The 16,936-nt window shown below is 41.1% G+C and overlaps 1 protein-coding gene across 3 annotated transcripts in view; it reads right to left on the bottom strand.

Moving 5' to 3' along the window:
* Nucleotides 1–16,936, bottom strand: part of ADCY2 (adenylate cyclase 2) — a 435,133-nt gene that overhangs the window by 120,865 nt on the left and 297,332 nt on the right. For all 3 annotated transcript variants that reach the window (XM_016952932.4, XM_054684164.2, XM_016952933.4), the window contains 4 exons: nt 15,951–16,099; nt 10,941–11,052; nt 8,430–8,557; nt 129–287 (listed from right to left, as the gene is read on the bottom strand). In XM_016952932.4, coding sequence (XP_016808421.1) covers nt 129–287; nt 8,430–8,557; nt 10,941–11,052; nt 15,951–16,099 — 548 coding nt within the window. The remainder of the gene's footprint in view (nt 1–128; nt 288–8,429; nt 8,558–10,940; nt 11,053–15,950; nt 16,100–16,936) is intronic.

The following is a 16,936-nucleotide window of genomic DNA, read 5'->3' as shown; positions in this document are numbered from 1 at the left end:
TGAGTAACATGATACCAACAGAGGCAACAGAAGTGATCAAAAACTGAGCACTCCGTCATTAGGCTGATAATCTGTCATTCCTAATAGTTCTGCCTGCTTGAAGAAAGAAATCCAATGCTTGGCCTTACCCAGGGACCCCTCCAGCTTCCATGTGGTTGGCCAAGGTCACATCATGTGACCACACATCATATTGCCACTTCTGCAGACCAATCACGCCGCACAGGACATTCCCAGAATGCACGCCCACGCGCATGTTGATATCAACTCCAGTAGCATCCCTCACTTTCCTAAAGAGAAGGGAAGTAAGATCATGATCAAGTAACATCCACTGTTTCCTTTAACTCTTGGCCAATTTTCCCAGTATTTTATTATTCAGAATTTTTCAAACTGTCGGAAATGACCATAAACCTTCCTATGGCAGGAGATCACTCCTCTGAGCTAAGAAGGGTTTTTCCTTCCAGTCACTCCAGATTAGACCAATGTTCTTGCTATTAAAGCTAGATCAGGCCAGACTATAGTGATGACAAAACGTTTTGGCTATAACTTTTACTTCTGCAATGAATATGTATCAAGCAGCTACCATGTGCTGGCACATGTCTGCATTTTCATACTAGAATCACGTGACATTGCCTTGTAATGTCAGAAACAGTCTTAAACAGGGTCTGCAATTTTAGTGCTTAGCACAATGTACCTCTCCAACGAATATCTTCTGCTAACAAGAGAACAATATAGCTCATTTGTGAGCTTAATAATGATTTTAGCCTACATAAGAATTTTTAGCAAAATAATCATGACATTAAGCCTTTCCAGTTGTGCACATTCTTTAACAAAAAGAGAAAAAATACTTTTTAGGACCTTATCACCAACTCATTAACAGAGAAAAATGATGAATTTCAATGAAGAAAAAATGGAAATGCTTGGCAATGCTTATTTGTTCTTGCTGGCTGAATACATTAAAGTAGTATTGCAAAAGAAGTATACAGGAAGATGTTCCTAGTTACATCAAAAGAATTACCCCAAGAGGCAATGTGGAGGGAAGCAATGATGCCGACTGCAGCACAATCAAAGAAAGACACCACCACTTGTGAATCGTAGTGAAATGAATCATTAACATCTCAAAATGGCATAGGCATGTATGTCATGCTTAAATGATATAATGATACCATTTTAGCATGCTAAAAATGATCAAACGAAACGGACCCACGATATAAAAATAAATCGCACTCTGAAAAAAGAATATAGAAAGATATTTTCCTTCCCCATTTCCTTTCCTCTTTTCCCCTCACTGTCTTCCTTTCTTGTTTTTGCAAAAAACCCAGCTACCCATTTGGCTCTATGCAAGTCATCCAAAACTTTCCTTCCTGCCCCACAAAACGAGCCAGAGCATCAGCAGGACAAGGAGACCCACCCCCACCCCTCTGCCCTGCATCTGCAGGCTGTGGCTGTGCAAGCACCCAGCACCGGGGTGTCCCCACCTCCGGACTTTGCTTATACTGACTCCTCTTCCTGCTCCCCATGCCCCCAAGCCTCCCTTTGGTGTCATGTGTCCAGCTGGCATTGTTCTTCCGGACTCAGGCACAGCCCCATTCAGAAAGGCTTTCTGTTCTCTCCCCTCTAGGCTGGTCTAGGTAGCCTTGCTGCCTCTGTCCTCTAACTGCCCTGAGGGCAATTAGCACTCCCTGTCTGTCTCCATCTCGGCCCTCAGCAGTAATTCAGCCTGGGTGGACACAATCTCCTCCAACTGGATTGTTTACCTCTCAAAGGGTTCAAGGCCCAGTGCAACAGCACAACTTCACACAAGTTTACTAATGGATCAAGGTCATTTTTGAAAAATGTACTGTGCTTCTTCTTTGAGCAATGATGATTCTGAAAAATTCATTAGAGAACCCATAATTGTTCTTAACATTTTATGTTGTTGAGAGGACATTTCCAACCACGTGGCGTTTCTGTTTACCAAAATAGGCCAGCAGAGAGCCAAGGAAGGATAAAAAGGGAGGAAAAAGGAGTCTCAGATTGTCCACTTGACAGAGCTGAACTCCTTAACGAGCTGACTGGTTAAAACATTAAAATCGTCTCCATGTTGTCTTTTTTAAAAAATGAGTTGACCATGGGTTCAAATGAATCAATTAGCCACAATTTTTTTTTTTTTTTGGAGACGGAGTCTCACTCTGTCACCCAGGTTGGAGTGCAGTGGCGTGATCTCGGCTCACTGCAAGCTCCGCCTCCCGGGTTCACGCCATTCTCCTGCCTCAGCCTCCCCAGCAGCTGGGACTACAGGCGCACGCCAAACCGCCCAGCTAATTTTTTGTTTTTTAGTAGAGACGGGGTTTCAGCATGTCAGCTAGGATGGTCTCGATCTCCTGACCTCGTGATCCACCCGCCTCGGCCTCCCAAAGTGCTGGGATTACAGGTGTGACCCACCGCGCCCGGCCAACTAGCCACATGTTTTGTTTCATGTATATGCAATTTACATGATCTATAGAAAAACGTTGAAGTCATTGCTTAAAGCTTGCAACAGTAGTAGGTAAACAGTACAGTTTAAGAGAAGGCTTAATCCCTTATAAAATCAAGGTCCTGAATATTACTTGATTAAAAATAATTTACATGTTCATGGCAGAAAAAAGTAATGTTTCTAAGCATTGGAAATCTTCCAAAACTGCAGCTGAAGTGCCTCTGCCGTGGTGCCTGGGCTAGCAGGGAATGAGGTGCTGCTAAGTGTGGAGGTGTGAACACAGAGAGAAGAGCAGGCAGCTGTCTGGGACTCATGCTGCTGGTTCCTGACACTGAGACCATCTGGCAAAAACCCAAGTGCCAGGTGTGCACGTTCCCCTCACCAGCTTAAAAAATGAAAATTCCTGTCTGGAACCCATCCCACCTCACGGCTCAATGAATGGGAATGGAAATGCACATCCTTGCACGGGAGAGAGGATGAAAGTGGACAAACAATTCCTGGAACGTGCTGAGATGTCCTCTCTGTTGCTGCTCTTTCATGGGGGTGGGGGTGTAACAAAATACACTTTTTTTTTTTTTTGGACAGAATCTTGCTCTGTTGCCCAGGCTGAAGTGCAGTGGTGTGATCTTGTCTCACTGCAACTTCCATCTCCTGGGTTCAAGTGATTCTCCTGCCTCAGCCTCCTGAGTAGCTAAAGTTACAGGCGTGCACCACCAGGCCTGGCTAATTTTTGTCTTTTTGTAGAAACAGGGAAAATGAACATACTGCCCAAGGTAATTTTTAGATTCAGTGCCATCCCCATCAAGCGACCAATGACTTTCTTCACAGAATTGGAAAAAACTACTTTCAAGTTCATATGGAAGCAAAAAAGAGCCTGCACTGCCAAGTCAATCCTAAGCCAAAAGAACAAAGGTGGAGGCATCATGCTACCTGACTTCAAACTATACTACAAGGCTACAGTAACCAAAACAGCATGGTACTGGTACCAAAACAGAGATATAGACCAACGGAACAGAACACAGCCCTCAGAAATGATACCACACATCTACAACCATCTGATCTTTGACAAACCTGACAAAAACAAGAAATGGGGAAAGGATTCCCTATTTAATAAATGGTGCTGGGAAAACTGGCTAGCTATACGTAGAAAGCTGAAACTGGATCCCTTCCTTACACCTTATACAAAAATTAATGCAAGATGGATTAAAGACTTAAATGTATCTACCCTAAAACTTAAAGCATAATAATTAAAAAAATAAAAAAATTAAAAAATAAATAAATAAATAAAGACTTAAATGTTGGACCTAAAACCATAAAAACCCTAGAAGAAAACCTAGGCAATACCATTCAGGACATAGGCATGGGCAAGAACTTCATGTCTAAAACACCAAAAGCAATGGCAACAAAAGCCAAAATTGACAAACGGGATCTAATTAAAGAGCTTCTGCACAGCAAAAGAAACTGCCATCAGAGTGAACAGGCAACCTACAGAATAGGAGAAAATTTTTGCAATCTACTCATCTGACAAAGGGCTAATATCCAGAATCTACAAAGAACTCAAACAAATTTACCAGAAAAAAATCAAACAACCCCATCAAAAAGTGGGCAAAGGATATGAACAGACACTTCTCAAAAGAAGACATTTATGCAGCCAACAGACACATGAAAAAATGCTCATCATCACTGGCCATCAGAGAAATGCAAATCAAAACCAAAATGAGATACCAACTCACACCAGTCAGAATGGCGATCATTAAAAAGTCAGGAAACAACAGGTGCTGGAGAAGACGTGGAGAAATAGGAACACTTTTACACTGTTGGTGGGACTGTAAACTAGTTCAACCATTGTGGAAGACAGTGTGGTGATTCCTCAAGGATCTAGAACTAGAAATACCATTTGACCCAGCCGTCCCATTACTGGGTATGTACCCAAAGGATTATAAATCATGCTGCTATAAAGACGCATGCACACGTATGTTTACTGTGGCACTATTCACAATAGCAAAGACTTGGAACCAACCCAAATGTCCATCAGTGATAGACTGGATTAAGAAAATGTGGCACATATACACCATGGAATACTATGCAGCCATAAAAAAGGATGAGTTCATGTCCTTTGTAGGGACATGGATGAAGCTGGAAACCATCATTCTCAGCAAACTATCGCAAGGACAAAAAACCTAACACCGCATGTTCTCACTCACAGGTGGGAACTGAACAATGAGAACACTTGGACACAGGAAGGGGAACATCACATACCGGGGCCTGCCGTGGGGTGGGGGGAGGGGGGAGGGATAGCATTAGGAGATATACCTAACGTAAATGACGAGTTAATAGGTACAGCACACCAACATGGCACATGTATACATATACAACAAATCTGCACTTTGTGCACATGTACCCTAGAACTGAAAGTATAAAAAAAAAAGAAAAGAAAAAGAAACAGGGTTTCACTATGCTGGCCAGGCTGGTCTCAAGCTCCTGACCTCAGGTGATTGGTCCACCTCGGCCTCCCAAAGCGCTGGGATTACAGGCATGAGCCACCATGCCCAGCCCAAAGTAACCATTTTATTGATCACCTTGTCTACTATACATGAAACAAACAGAGGAAGAATGTGGAATCCCTTGTTCCGCAAGTGGCAGGTAACAGGGACGCAAAACCATTGCCTGACTTGAGGATTAAGTTGAGGGATCTGCAAGAATTGGGAGAGGTCCCTGAAACCTGTTGACATTACTGAGATTCTGCACACATAAGATATTACTGATGCATCAATGATCAAAAAATAAATAAAATGTGGTATATACTACAGGGGAATATTATGCTGTCATCAAAAGCATCAAAAGGTGCTAACACATGCCACCACAAAAATGAACCTTGACAACACTAGGCTAAGTGACAGAAGCCAAACACAAAAGGAAAGATATTATATGATTCCATTTACGTGAAATATCCAGAATAGTAAAAATCACAGAGACAGAAAGTAGAATAGAGATGGCCAGGAGCTGGGGAAGGGGTAATTGGGAGTTACTGCTTAATGGGTACAGAATTTCTGTCTGGGGTGATGAAAAGGTTCTGGAAGTTGACAGTGGCGATGGTTACACAACATTTTGAATTTACTCAACATCACTGCACATAACTGTACATTTTTATGTATCACTGTACATTTTTATATACACATAAAAATGATTCAAAGGGTAACATTTAGGGTATACATATTTTATCACAGTAAAAAATGTAATAGTATTTCTAATGAACTGGTGACATGCCAGTGCATGTAATGTAAGGATTCTTTCTCCGAAAACATCTTCAAGACATTGGAATAACTTAAACATTATGGAACTGGAAACAGTTCATTCAAAAGCAGAAACAAGGCTTTAGTAAATGGGTGGATTCTTTAATCCAATGTGTTATTGATGCACATAATTTTGCCCTTCATAAGACTCTTTTCCACAACTAATTGAAAAGGAAATAAAACAAATACCTCCCTCCAATAGTACTCATTTCACCTTATGTTTGAAACCAACACTGAGGTTTTCACCAGCGGCAGGTTACAAATTTGAAAAAAAAAAATATTTTTTTCAATCCAATAGTTCCACTGATTGGATTCACTTATATCTAGATCCATAGAATTAAAAGTAGTTACTTACTTTTGAAAAAAAGCTAAAAACTATTTTTCATGTATCAGAGAGTACATATGATTTACTTATGGGAAGAAGCAATTATGGCTATTTCTCACACTATGCATTTTGTGTAGGAAACTGAGTTCACACTAACCACTCTTTCCATCTCAACTCTCTCATTGACTTCATTTCCCTCCCATTTCTGATCTGTCTGACAGAAGCATGCAGGAGTTTTCTACGGAGCTAGTGAATATGGAACATGCGGGTCTCTCCATTTCATTGGCTGAGGCTGTGTGTGTGTGTGTGTGTGTGTGTGTGTGTGTGTGTGTGTGTGGTGGGTGCGAGGGGGTGGGGGGTGGGGGCATTAATCTTCCCAGGACCATGCTGGGGAAGTCACCTGTTAATATTTTAGTCACTTCAGCATATGACCAACACAGTGACAACAGGACTTGATGTATTCTCACATAAAGCCCTTTCTACTTTAATTCTGAGACAAGGAATGAGAACATCAAGCTCACAATTCCAACCCTGTTCAGATTAAAAAAAAAAAAAGTTGAGGATAAGGTCAAATCATTTACCAAAATGGACAATCAAAAACCCAATGAAGTACAATATTCCAATCATGCAGTCAGCAAACAAAAGGCTTTATTATTTATAAGAATATTCTGGCTTCTACAAAGGGCATTATTAAAGAAGGTACTGCTAATAAAATTGTGATGCTGGTAATAAAAATTACCCTTTTACCTTATATTTTTACTTTGTAGCTAGTCAATGGTAATGATATCATTATCCTATGTAAGCAAATCTTCTCTGGAATCACAGTGAAAAAAATTACAGATACAATGCAGAAAATATATGTTACAAATACAAATTAAAATTAAATTCACAGAGCTGAGCATTTTTGACTCGATGAAAATATTTTTGTATTGGTTTTCATATTAACTGCAGTCTGGTTGTAATAACTACCTCTTCCCTTACAATGTGTGTGAAGCCACAGAATTTGTCAGAAATTGGAAAGATGATAACATGTGCACACTTTTACCTTAAGATCAAAGAAGATGTTCAAAATTTCTTTTAAAAATCACCTTTGAAACACACAAAACTGTGCCTTCCTATAGATTTCCAACTCAGTTTCACTGTAGTCTAAGGCTCATAGTAACAATACTAGGCTGGGTCAGGCAGTGCGTACCTACCATGTCAACAGTTTGGGAGGCCAAGGCAAGCAGATCGCTTGAGCCTAGGAGCTCAAGACCAGCCTAGGCAACACAGAGACACCCCGTCTCTACAAAAAATACAAAAATTAGCTGGATGTGGTGGTGCTTGCCTGTGGTCCCAGCTACTTGGGAAGCTGAGGTGGGCAGATTACTTTGGGCTCAGGAGGTAGAGGCCGTAGTGAGCTGTGATCCTGTCACTGCACTCCAGCCTGGGTGACAGACCATGACCTTATCTCAAAAGCAAACAAACAAACAAAAATAATACTAAACACTTAATGAAGTCTTACTTTCCATTGCATTACTCACATCCCAATAAATGGGTTTCTGCACAATTATATTGAAATGCACAATAATGTATTTAATGCCAGTAGGCAGAACAATAGAAATAGTCACAGGTGAGATTTACAACCCCAAATTGTTAGACAGTTTAAAAAATGCTTACTGTTGTTTCCTGAGTCAGGAAACAACAGATGCTGGAGAGGATGTGGAGAAATAGGAGCGCTTTTACGCTGTTGGTGGGAGTGTAAATTAGTTCAACCGTTGTGAAAGACAGTGTGGTGATTCCTCAAGGATCTAGAACTAGAAATACCATTTGACCCAGCAATCCCATTACTGGGTATATACCCAAAGGATTATAAATCATTCTACTATAAAGACACATGCACACGTATGTTTATTGCAGGACTGTTCACAATAGCAAAGTCTTGGAACCAACCTAAAAGTCCACCAACGATAGACTGGATTAAGAAAATGTGGCACATATACACCATGGAATACTATGCAGCCATAAAAAACGATGAGTTCATGTCCTTGGCAGGGACATGGATGAAACTGGAAACCATCATTCTCAGCAAACTAACAGAGGAACAGAAAACCAAATACCGCATGTTCTCACTCATAAGTGGGAGTTGAACAAGGAGAACACATGGACACAGGGAGGGGAACATCACATACCAGGGCCTGTTGGGGAGGGGGTGGGGGGAGGGATAGCATTAGTAGAAATACCTAATGTAAATGATGAGTTGATGGGTGCAGGAAACCAACACAGTACATGTATACCTATGTAACAAACCTGCACGTTGTGCACATGTACCCCAGAACTTAAAGCATATAACAAAATGCTTACTAAGCAGTCCACTTACTTTATGGCTTCACACATATCCAGCCCCATTTTCACACAGTTCTTGGCATGGTTAGGGAGAGATATAGGGAGTCCAGATACACAGTAGTAGCAGTCTCCTAAAATTTTAATTCTCATGCATTCATTCTCCTGGAAGAATAAATTACAGAATTTCAGTTGCATTAAGCACTTGCAGAATGATCTAGATTCATGTAATATCATCAAGCGCCAGCTCTGCTCACACCATTCCAGGGGCGTCTGGAGAGAGCAATGAGAACCAGTTGGGCTTCCCTTCATTACTCAACCAGAATGAGCTGCCCTCCCCTACATGCCGATTTCCAAAGAGGAATAAAGAAAGAAAAGGGGAAAAAATGAGAAAGAAGGGAGAATGTTCTGGAATGATTTACACTTCATAGAAGCAGAGAAGGATGGTGATGGGGCCAATCTCTTTAGTCTGAGCAGCTCCAAACATTAAGGGTGAAATAAAACATTCTATGCCCAGCTGAGTCTTTCAGAGTAGAAAATGATGACCAGCACTCAGTATAAATTAGAATCTCAAGTCCTTCCCTACTGTGCTTATGGTTTCTTTTATTTATTTTAAATCCAAAGCTGATTCTTACCTGCAGATATGTCGCTTCTGATAGACATTACCACACCTAATAAGCTGCCATTCAATACTGCCAAGTAATTTAAAACTTAATTCTCATCTTAGGCTCAACTGTTTTAATGTAAAATTTGACTACCTCATTATTTTTCTGGGCTAAATTTTGTATTTTTATTTTAATATTTAGATTAACTGCATTCATACATGTTGATCCTATATTTGTTTCTATAAATCAAGCTTCCCTCCCATACTTCCTAAACAGCTATTCTGAGACTAGAAAACATGACAGTTACAGTGAATGGCAATGGTTTTGAGTTCCTTAGTGTAAGGTTATGTGCTTTACATAGTACTCAGTGCACTGGGGTATCTGTTTGCTGACAATAACCCCCCGTTATTGAACTGTGAGCCATGAACTCATGTCGAAGGCACACTGCCCCTCTGACCAATGATGGATAAACCAATGGCTGGATAGTCAGCCGAGGGTGTATACTCCTTTGTTCCAGTGATTAGAGGAAGTCACGTTGAGTACTTCTGTTATGGGTAATGAATTGCGTCCTTCCAAATTCACATATTAAAGTTAGTCCTTATACCTGTGAATGTGAACCTATTTGGCAATAGCGCTCCTGCAGATTTAATTAGTTAAGAGGAGGTAGAACTGGAATTGGGTGGGCCCTTATCCTCTGAGAAGGGGAAATTTGTTCACCGAGACAGGCACGTAGAGGAGAGAATGTCATCTGAACATTGGAGTTATGCTGTTCCCAGCCAAGACCGAAACGTTTCTTCCTAACATGAACAGGTAGTCCAACAAAAATGACCTTCTATTAATTCAAACTTTTAAGGCATCATTTAAGTTTCAAACCTTTCTTTTCTTATAAATGAACACCCACAAAACTCACCCCCTTCCTTTGGCTTGGTAAAGGAAGGAAGCAGAGCTGTGCTTTTACTGATTTTTTACAATCTCCAGTGAGAGTTGTCATGGTCGGTGGAACTACAGAAGGCAAAAACCTTGGGGAGTTTGGCCCCAGAATGATCATGCTAACATCTGCAAGCCAGATTTCTTCCTAAGAGACTCAGCTGGAATGTTCTGTCTTGATTAAAAGTGATCTAAATCACACAGTGAACTAAATTTAGGACCTATTCTTCCATAGCTAAATAACTGATATTAGTAGGCATAATGAAGCATTTTTGTTGTTGCTGGGAACAATTCAAAGAGAGAATTGACCAGAAACATTTAATGAGAAGTACAGGGCTTGCAGGAAGAAACTTTTTGTCATCGATATTGCCACCCACCAGCAACTGTGGCAGTTCTAATAAATAATAGGGTCTAGAGTGGTTTCAGACGGTTTCAGGTCATTTCCTATCTGTGAAATTTCCCATGAAAGAGCATATGAATGGAAGACACTAAACTTCCATTTCTGTTTGAGTGGCACAAGAATCAAAGGATTAAAATGAGACAAGAGTAAGTGAAGGCTTTGCATGGAAGATATGCATTCTATTTCAGGAACTCTTCCAGGGTCCTGCTTAACAATAGGAATAGAGGATGTTGGCAACTAGAGGAGTGGAAATGATCCTACCAGATCCTTGACATGGAAATGCCTAAAAGAGCACCTTAAAATAATACCATGCAGAGGGATTTGCAAATGGAATCTCACTGCCTGGAATGTATTTATTATATGTGTGCTAAATTATACATAGGGGGAAGTTTTAAAATAGATAAAAACGTGATAATGATATGCCATGGCGTTTTTTCATCCCTGAGACAGGTTTGAGGCTTATGAAAGATCAATAGCAAAGAAATCCAACAACTTTTACAAACAATGTTCCTAAAGGATGCTTTTATGTAAAAGTAAACTATTGATAGGTGGATGAAGAAAAACGAAACCAAGAGTTTAGAAATCTTCAGAGAAGAAAAGAATCCATAATACTCACCTTTGCAATTTGATCAAACTTTCCAAAGAGCTCATTCAGCATGTGGACTAGTTCTCCCGGGGAGCAGTCACTTGCCAGCCGGGTAAAGCCAACGATGTCAGCGTATAAGATGCTGTGGGAAGAAAGGAGGTGAGGAGACAGAGTTTTCCAGTTTATACATTTTTTAAGAAAGTAATAATAATTTTTCCATTAAAATCATGTAATTTTGCTTATACTTTATATTTTCATGAGTAAGATGTCATTTTCTCAGATTAAGAATATATAAACATTTTTTTGAACTTGTTAAACATTTTTTGAGGTTAAACTTTTGTAGTTAAGATGGGGAGTGAAGCAGCAAAATAATTTTTAAAAATTCTGTTTGTACTGAGTCAAAGAAGAAACTGGAAAAATAATCCTCTTTTTATAAAAGATTACTTAAATGATTCTGGAGTCCTTCCTGTCTGCCAGGATGAAGCAGACATGGAATATCTTCCTGACGTTCAGAATTTAGCTGGGAGGATGTATTGAACAAATGTGAACATCAACAAATGTCCAATTACAAATCATAAAAAGGGCCACAGAGGAAAACGAGACAGTGTTATGACAGAGAAGAGTAGGGGCAGATTGGACAGTGAGGAGGCCAGGAAGGTCACTCTTCGGAAATGACACAGCAGCTCCCTTCATGGGATGTACACACTAGGGAAGGCGAGTGTGAGATTCCTCGGAGCTTTTTATGTGTTTAAAATAGGAAAACACAGCACCTGTGTGCACACTGCAACTTTTCCTACACAATAACATGTTTCTGATTTGTATCAAGGTCTTATAAAGAAGCCTAAATTTCTGCAGATGGTTTGAGATTCACAAAGTGAATATGTATGCCTTAAGATGTCCCATGGAACAAAACAACTACTATTTCACAGTCATTAGGATGGCTCTTATAAAGCATACAAATAATGGTTGTGGATGAGAACCTGGAGGAGTACACATGCGTTGCTGGTGGGAAGGTAAAATGATGCAGCCACTCTGAAAAACAATATGTTCGGTCCTCAAAAAAATTAAACAAAATACCATATGATTCAGCAGTGCAACTTCTGGGTATATATCCAAAGATCTGAAATCAGGAACTTGAACAGATATTTGTACATGAATGTTCATAGCTGCAGTATTCACAACAGCCAAAAGATGGAAGCAAACCGAATGTCCATTGACAGATGGATGAATAAACAAAATGTGGTCTATCCATACAATGGAATATCAGGCAGCCTTTAAAAGAAATGAAATTCTGACATGTGCTGAAACTCCCGAAAACCTTATGCTAAGTAAAATAAGCCAGGTACAAAGAACAAATACTGTATGATTCTACATATATGAGGCACACAGTATAGTCAAACCATAGGGACAGAAACTGGAATGGCGGTTTCCTGGGACTTGGGGGAGGGGGAGTTGTGGAGTTGTTGTTTAATGGGTTCGGAGCTTTAGTTTGGGATGAAGAAAAAGTTCTGGAGATGGATAATATTGATGGTTGTAGAACAATGTAAGTGTCCGTGATCCAACTGAACTGTGCACTTAAAATTGATTGCAATTGTAAATGTTATGTTATGCATATTTTACAACAGTAAAAAAAAGTACAAAAAGGGGCACCAGTCAGCAGGGTCTCAGCCAGAGCAGGGCAGGACTCTGCTGTTGGCCATACTCTGCTCCTTCTGCTAAGCCCAGGATGTGTGGCTGCACCTTCGAGGAAATACTTGCTCCTCTGCTGAGGGACACGATCTGTGGGAATCCTCTGATGGTTACAGGAAAATCAGGGTTCCTGGGGCAGCACCCTCCACTCTGTTCAGATGATCCCCTAGAAATCATCCCTATTTCTTCCATGCTGACTTATAGTGGCAGGGATCACAGGTGCTGAGCCATTGTGCAAGAGGAAGGATGAACGATGCTCGCTCAGAGAAAGAGTCCCTGATTCAAAGCAGTATTGGGAGGTAGCATGTGTGGATGGGCAGTTGACTCCACTTCCTTCTTGCTCACGTCATCCACAGTGCTTCTTGTGCTCAAAGCTTACAGTGAACAAAGCAGCTCTGAGATAGGCTGCCTGTAGATAGCTTAAGCTGGTCCAGAGGTTATTTTACAGCAAAGGGATTTAAAAAGTAAGCAGATGGCCAGCCGTGGTGGCTCACGCCTGTAATCCCAGCACTTTGGGAGGCCAAGGCGGGAGGATCACCTGAGGCCAGGAGTTCGAAACCAGCCTGGCCCACATGGCGAACCCCCATCTCTACTAAAAATTACAAAAAAACTTAACTGGGCACAGTGGCAGGTGCCTGTAATCCCAGCTACTTGTAAGGCTGAGGCAGGAGAATTGCTTGAACCCGGGAGGTGGAGGTTGCAGTGAGCCGAGATTGCACCATTGCACTCCAGCCTGGGTGACAGAGTGAGACTCCGTCTCAAAAAACAAAAACAAAAACAAAAAACAGCAGGCAATTGTGATGCAAGGTACAAAGCTGCAAAGCATTACAGTAGAGAAAGTACAGTGCACTTATGGGACCATAGAGGAAGAAAACCCCACCAAGAGCCTGACCATATTGCCACTTTAGAAAGATCACTCCTGCTGTGGCAACCTGGACGCAGGCAGGTCAGTTAGAACTATATCCTTGGAACCCTGGAGAGCCCAACTGAAGGTCTACAATGTGCTGAAATAGAAGTGGACAGACATGGGAGATAGGAAGAAGAATGAACTAGATTTGTCACTAATTTGATGTTGTGGGGGGCATTGTGTGGGAGAGGGAAGCATTGAAAATGAAGATCCTGTTTCTGGCTGAGCAACAGAGTTCAGAAATCTAGGTTTGTGCAAATCAAAACAAGTGTGTAGGGGAAGAGGAGTAGTCCAACTTTGGTTGTGCTGTGCTTGATGGTGGTGTCTTAGATGCATGTTAAGTAGATGAGTATGGAAAGCTATGGTTGAGGCCTGTGTATGAGCGTCATTTAGGTGGGAATTAAAGTCCCAGAAGACGACTGGAGAGAAACCGAGAGGAGGTAAGAGAGAGCCCCCAACATATTCTCATTTACGGGAGAGACTTGATTTAGGGAAAAGAAATGAACAAAACGGATTGTCAGAAGAAAACTGAGGGAATGCAATGTCATGAGACAAAGGGATGGCAAAATTCTTTAAGTGGGAGGACAAGGCCAAGGGGTCAGGTACACTTGAGTGGTCAAAAAGTGACTTAAAAATATTTCCCAAGATGGGAGGGGCATTGCTGAATTTCAGACATTTAAGGCTAGAAAGAGCCATTAATAGCATAATACACTTAGGTAACTAAATGTTTCTCTATAATTGTATAGGCAAAATGCTCACAAACCTGAAGGCAAGCCAGTATTTTAAATAATTTTACTCCTTAACATGTGTGAACTTTCTTTAAATGTATTTAGTTTTTACTATCATGTATCCATCCAGTCGTGCTTCCTTAGTTGCCATTCATACACAAATGTGTTTCTGTTACCTCCTTCCTGATATGAGTTTCCTATATCACACTGACATCTGTGTATGCTTGGGTATTATATAGCTAATCTAAAATCTGGTGTCAAATGAGATTTGTCCCAGCAATGTCTTTAAGTAACAGTTAAATTTGTTTCTCTTTAACAAGCTTCAAAAAACCTAGACCTGAAGCAGCCTGGCTCTTCTAAAAACTCTAATGACTAAACGAAGACCATCAAAACATAACAGATGAGGTCAGATTCATGCACAGGTTACTTATGGCGATAACTCAGTGATATGGTTTGGATTTGTGTCCCCACCCAAATCTCATGTCGAATTGTAATCCCCAGTGTTGGAGGAGGGGCCTGGGAGGTGATTGGGTCAGAGGGGTAGATTTCCCCCTTGCTGTTCTTGTGATAGTGAGTGAGTTCTCACAAGGTCTGTTTAAAAGTGTGTGACACCTTCCCCTTCCCTCTCTTTCTCCTTCTCTGGACATGTAAAACGTGCCTGCTTCCCCTTCACCTTCTGCTGTGATTATAAGTTTCCTGAGGCCTCCCCAGTCATGCTTCCTGTAAGGCCTGCAGAACTGTGAGCCAATTAAACCTCTTTGCTTTATAAATTACCCAGTCTCAGTTAGTTTTTTATAGCAGTGCAAGAATGGACAAATACACCCAGCTAGAATGCAAAGCAGTGTATTAACATACTGAGTGGATGAAAGAACAAACCCCCAAAAGACGTGGTACTGGGAATGGGAGGGGCACAGAAATCGAGATGGTCTGCGTGGGCCTCGCTCTGCTGTGGCTCGGAGACAGGGGTAGGAGAGAAATGGGAGGGATGATCCTCTCCAGCCTGAAGTGAGGCCTCCTCACAATTTCTCTCTAGAGCTCATGGGAGACAGAAGCCCCACACCAATCTCTTTCCCTACTATAATCCCATGATGATAACATGTTAGTTTTCTAGGCACTGTAATTCCCAGAACGACTCCTGGGAAGTAGATATGAGTATACCAGTCTCAGAAAAGCAGTAACTTTCATGGTAAATTAGCTAAGGTGCACATCAGTGTTCTGTGACTTTGGTCACTGGTCTTCCAGACCTGAGAAACTCATCGTGCTGATGGAGAGAGGAATACCCAGCTTCCCTGGGATGTGTTGTCTTCACAGAGGCCCTGCTCCTGCAAAGTCTATTTGGAGGACTCAGTCTTGTGCCTGGAGATCCCACAGACTCTCCCTCCAATCTTACTGCAATCTGACCACGGGGTTTCCAGAATGAAGACCCCGCTGTCCCCCTCACTCCTTTCTGTGATGGATGCTTGGCTACAGAAGCCAGGGCTATGAAGGACAACTCAATCCAACACAGCAAACAGCATCCTATTTTCTCATCTTAATGTGAAGGCCCTGAGAGGCAGGAACAGGTGAGTGGGATGGCAGAATCTGTGTGATTATTTCCCCTGCAAAGGATCCACTGTCACAAAGGAGAGATGGTGATATGAGGTGTGAGATCCCAGGCAAAATGTCTCCAGTCAGGCAGACTCCCAGACCAGCCAAGGAGCAAGCATAGCGTCGTACCTCACGTTGGTATGCCGCTTCACATACAGGTTGTGGAAGTTATTTGTGTTCTCCATCTGGCCCGCCTTGGGGCCCTGCAGCCTCTGGATGATCTCCGCTTTCATCTCCATGGCGATGTGGGCCGGCAGCAGGGAGAGCAGAAGCCGCTCCTGGACAAGGTGGGGAAGGAGGAACAAATGTCTCTCAGACACCTCAGGGGATGACCAAATAACATTGGAGATCCTCACTGATTTGTAGGAAGGCCAATTTGGGAATTCTTTCCTGGGAGCTAAAATACAGATTTTAGAAATATATATTGGGAATAAAAAGAGATTTTCTAATTATATTATTTATTATTTATTGCATTCTAAGTGTGTGTTCTTCAGTATGAAGAATAAAGGGATGCAAAGTTATTTCCCCAAAGATTTTTAAATCTATTTTGATTTTAAAGTAGCAAAGCAGAAACAATATTAAAATTTCAGAAATCACTGGTCAGTCTAAGATAGAGAACACTCATTTTTGCCTGCATGTTCATTTCTGAGCTAAAATACTAGCTTTATTGCATCTAAGAAAGACAGCTGATATTCCACCTATTCCACATTTCTTAAATAAGATATATACTTCCAAAGATTTTGTTTCCTCTATAAGCACCTAATCCTCTTTAGAAATTCTAAGCTATTATAAAAATGGAGTCAGAAATGTTAGCTTCTGTAAAATGTCATCCATAAGAAACTACAGGTGGAACACAAGGAAATGATAACATATGAGCTTTTTGAGTACTTTTGGTCTTTATATTCAGTAAGTCCAGGAAACAATAAATATTAGTAAACAATATTGTACTCATTTTAACATAAACTTATTCTAGTTAGAGTGGCATTTTCTCATTCTCCTCAATGAAAATACACAATAGTTTTTGGAGGAAAAGTCTAACAGAAGGGTAATCTTCAGGACATATATCCATCCTGGAGAATTTTAATGTTAATCCATTTTAGAAAGCATCATATTCT

Source organism: Pan troglodytes, chromosome 4, assembly GCF_028858775.2.
Source record: "Pan troglodytes isolate AG18354 chromosome 4, NHGRI_mPanTro3-v2.0_pri, whole genome shotgun sequence".
In the NCBI taxonomy this organism is placed as follows: domain Eukaryota; kingdom Metazoa; phylum Chordata; class Mammalia; order Primates; family Hominidae; genus Pan; species Pan troglodytes.
The sequence above is the reverse complement of the archived record's forward strand: the minus strand, read 5'-3'. Positions and strand labels throughout refer to the sequence as shown.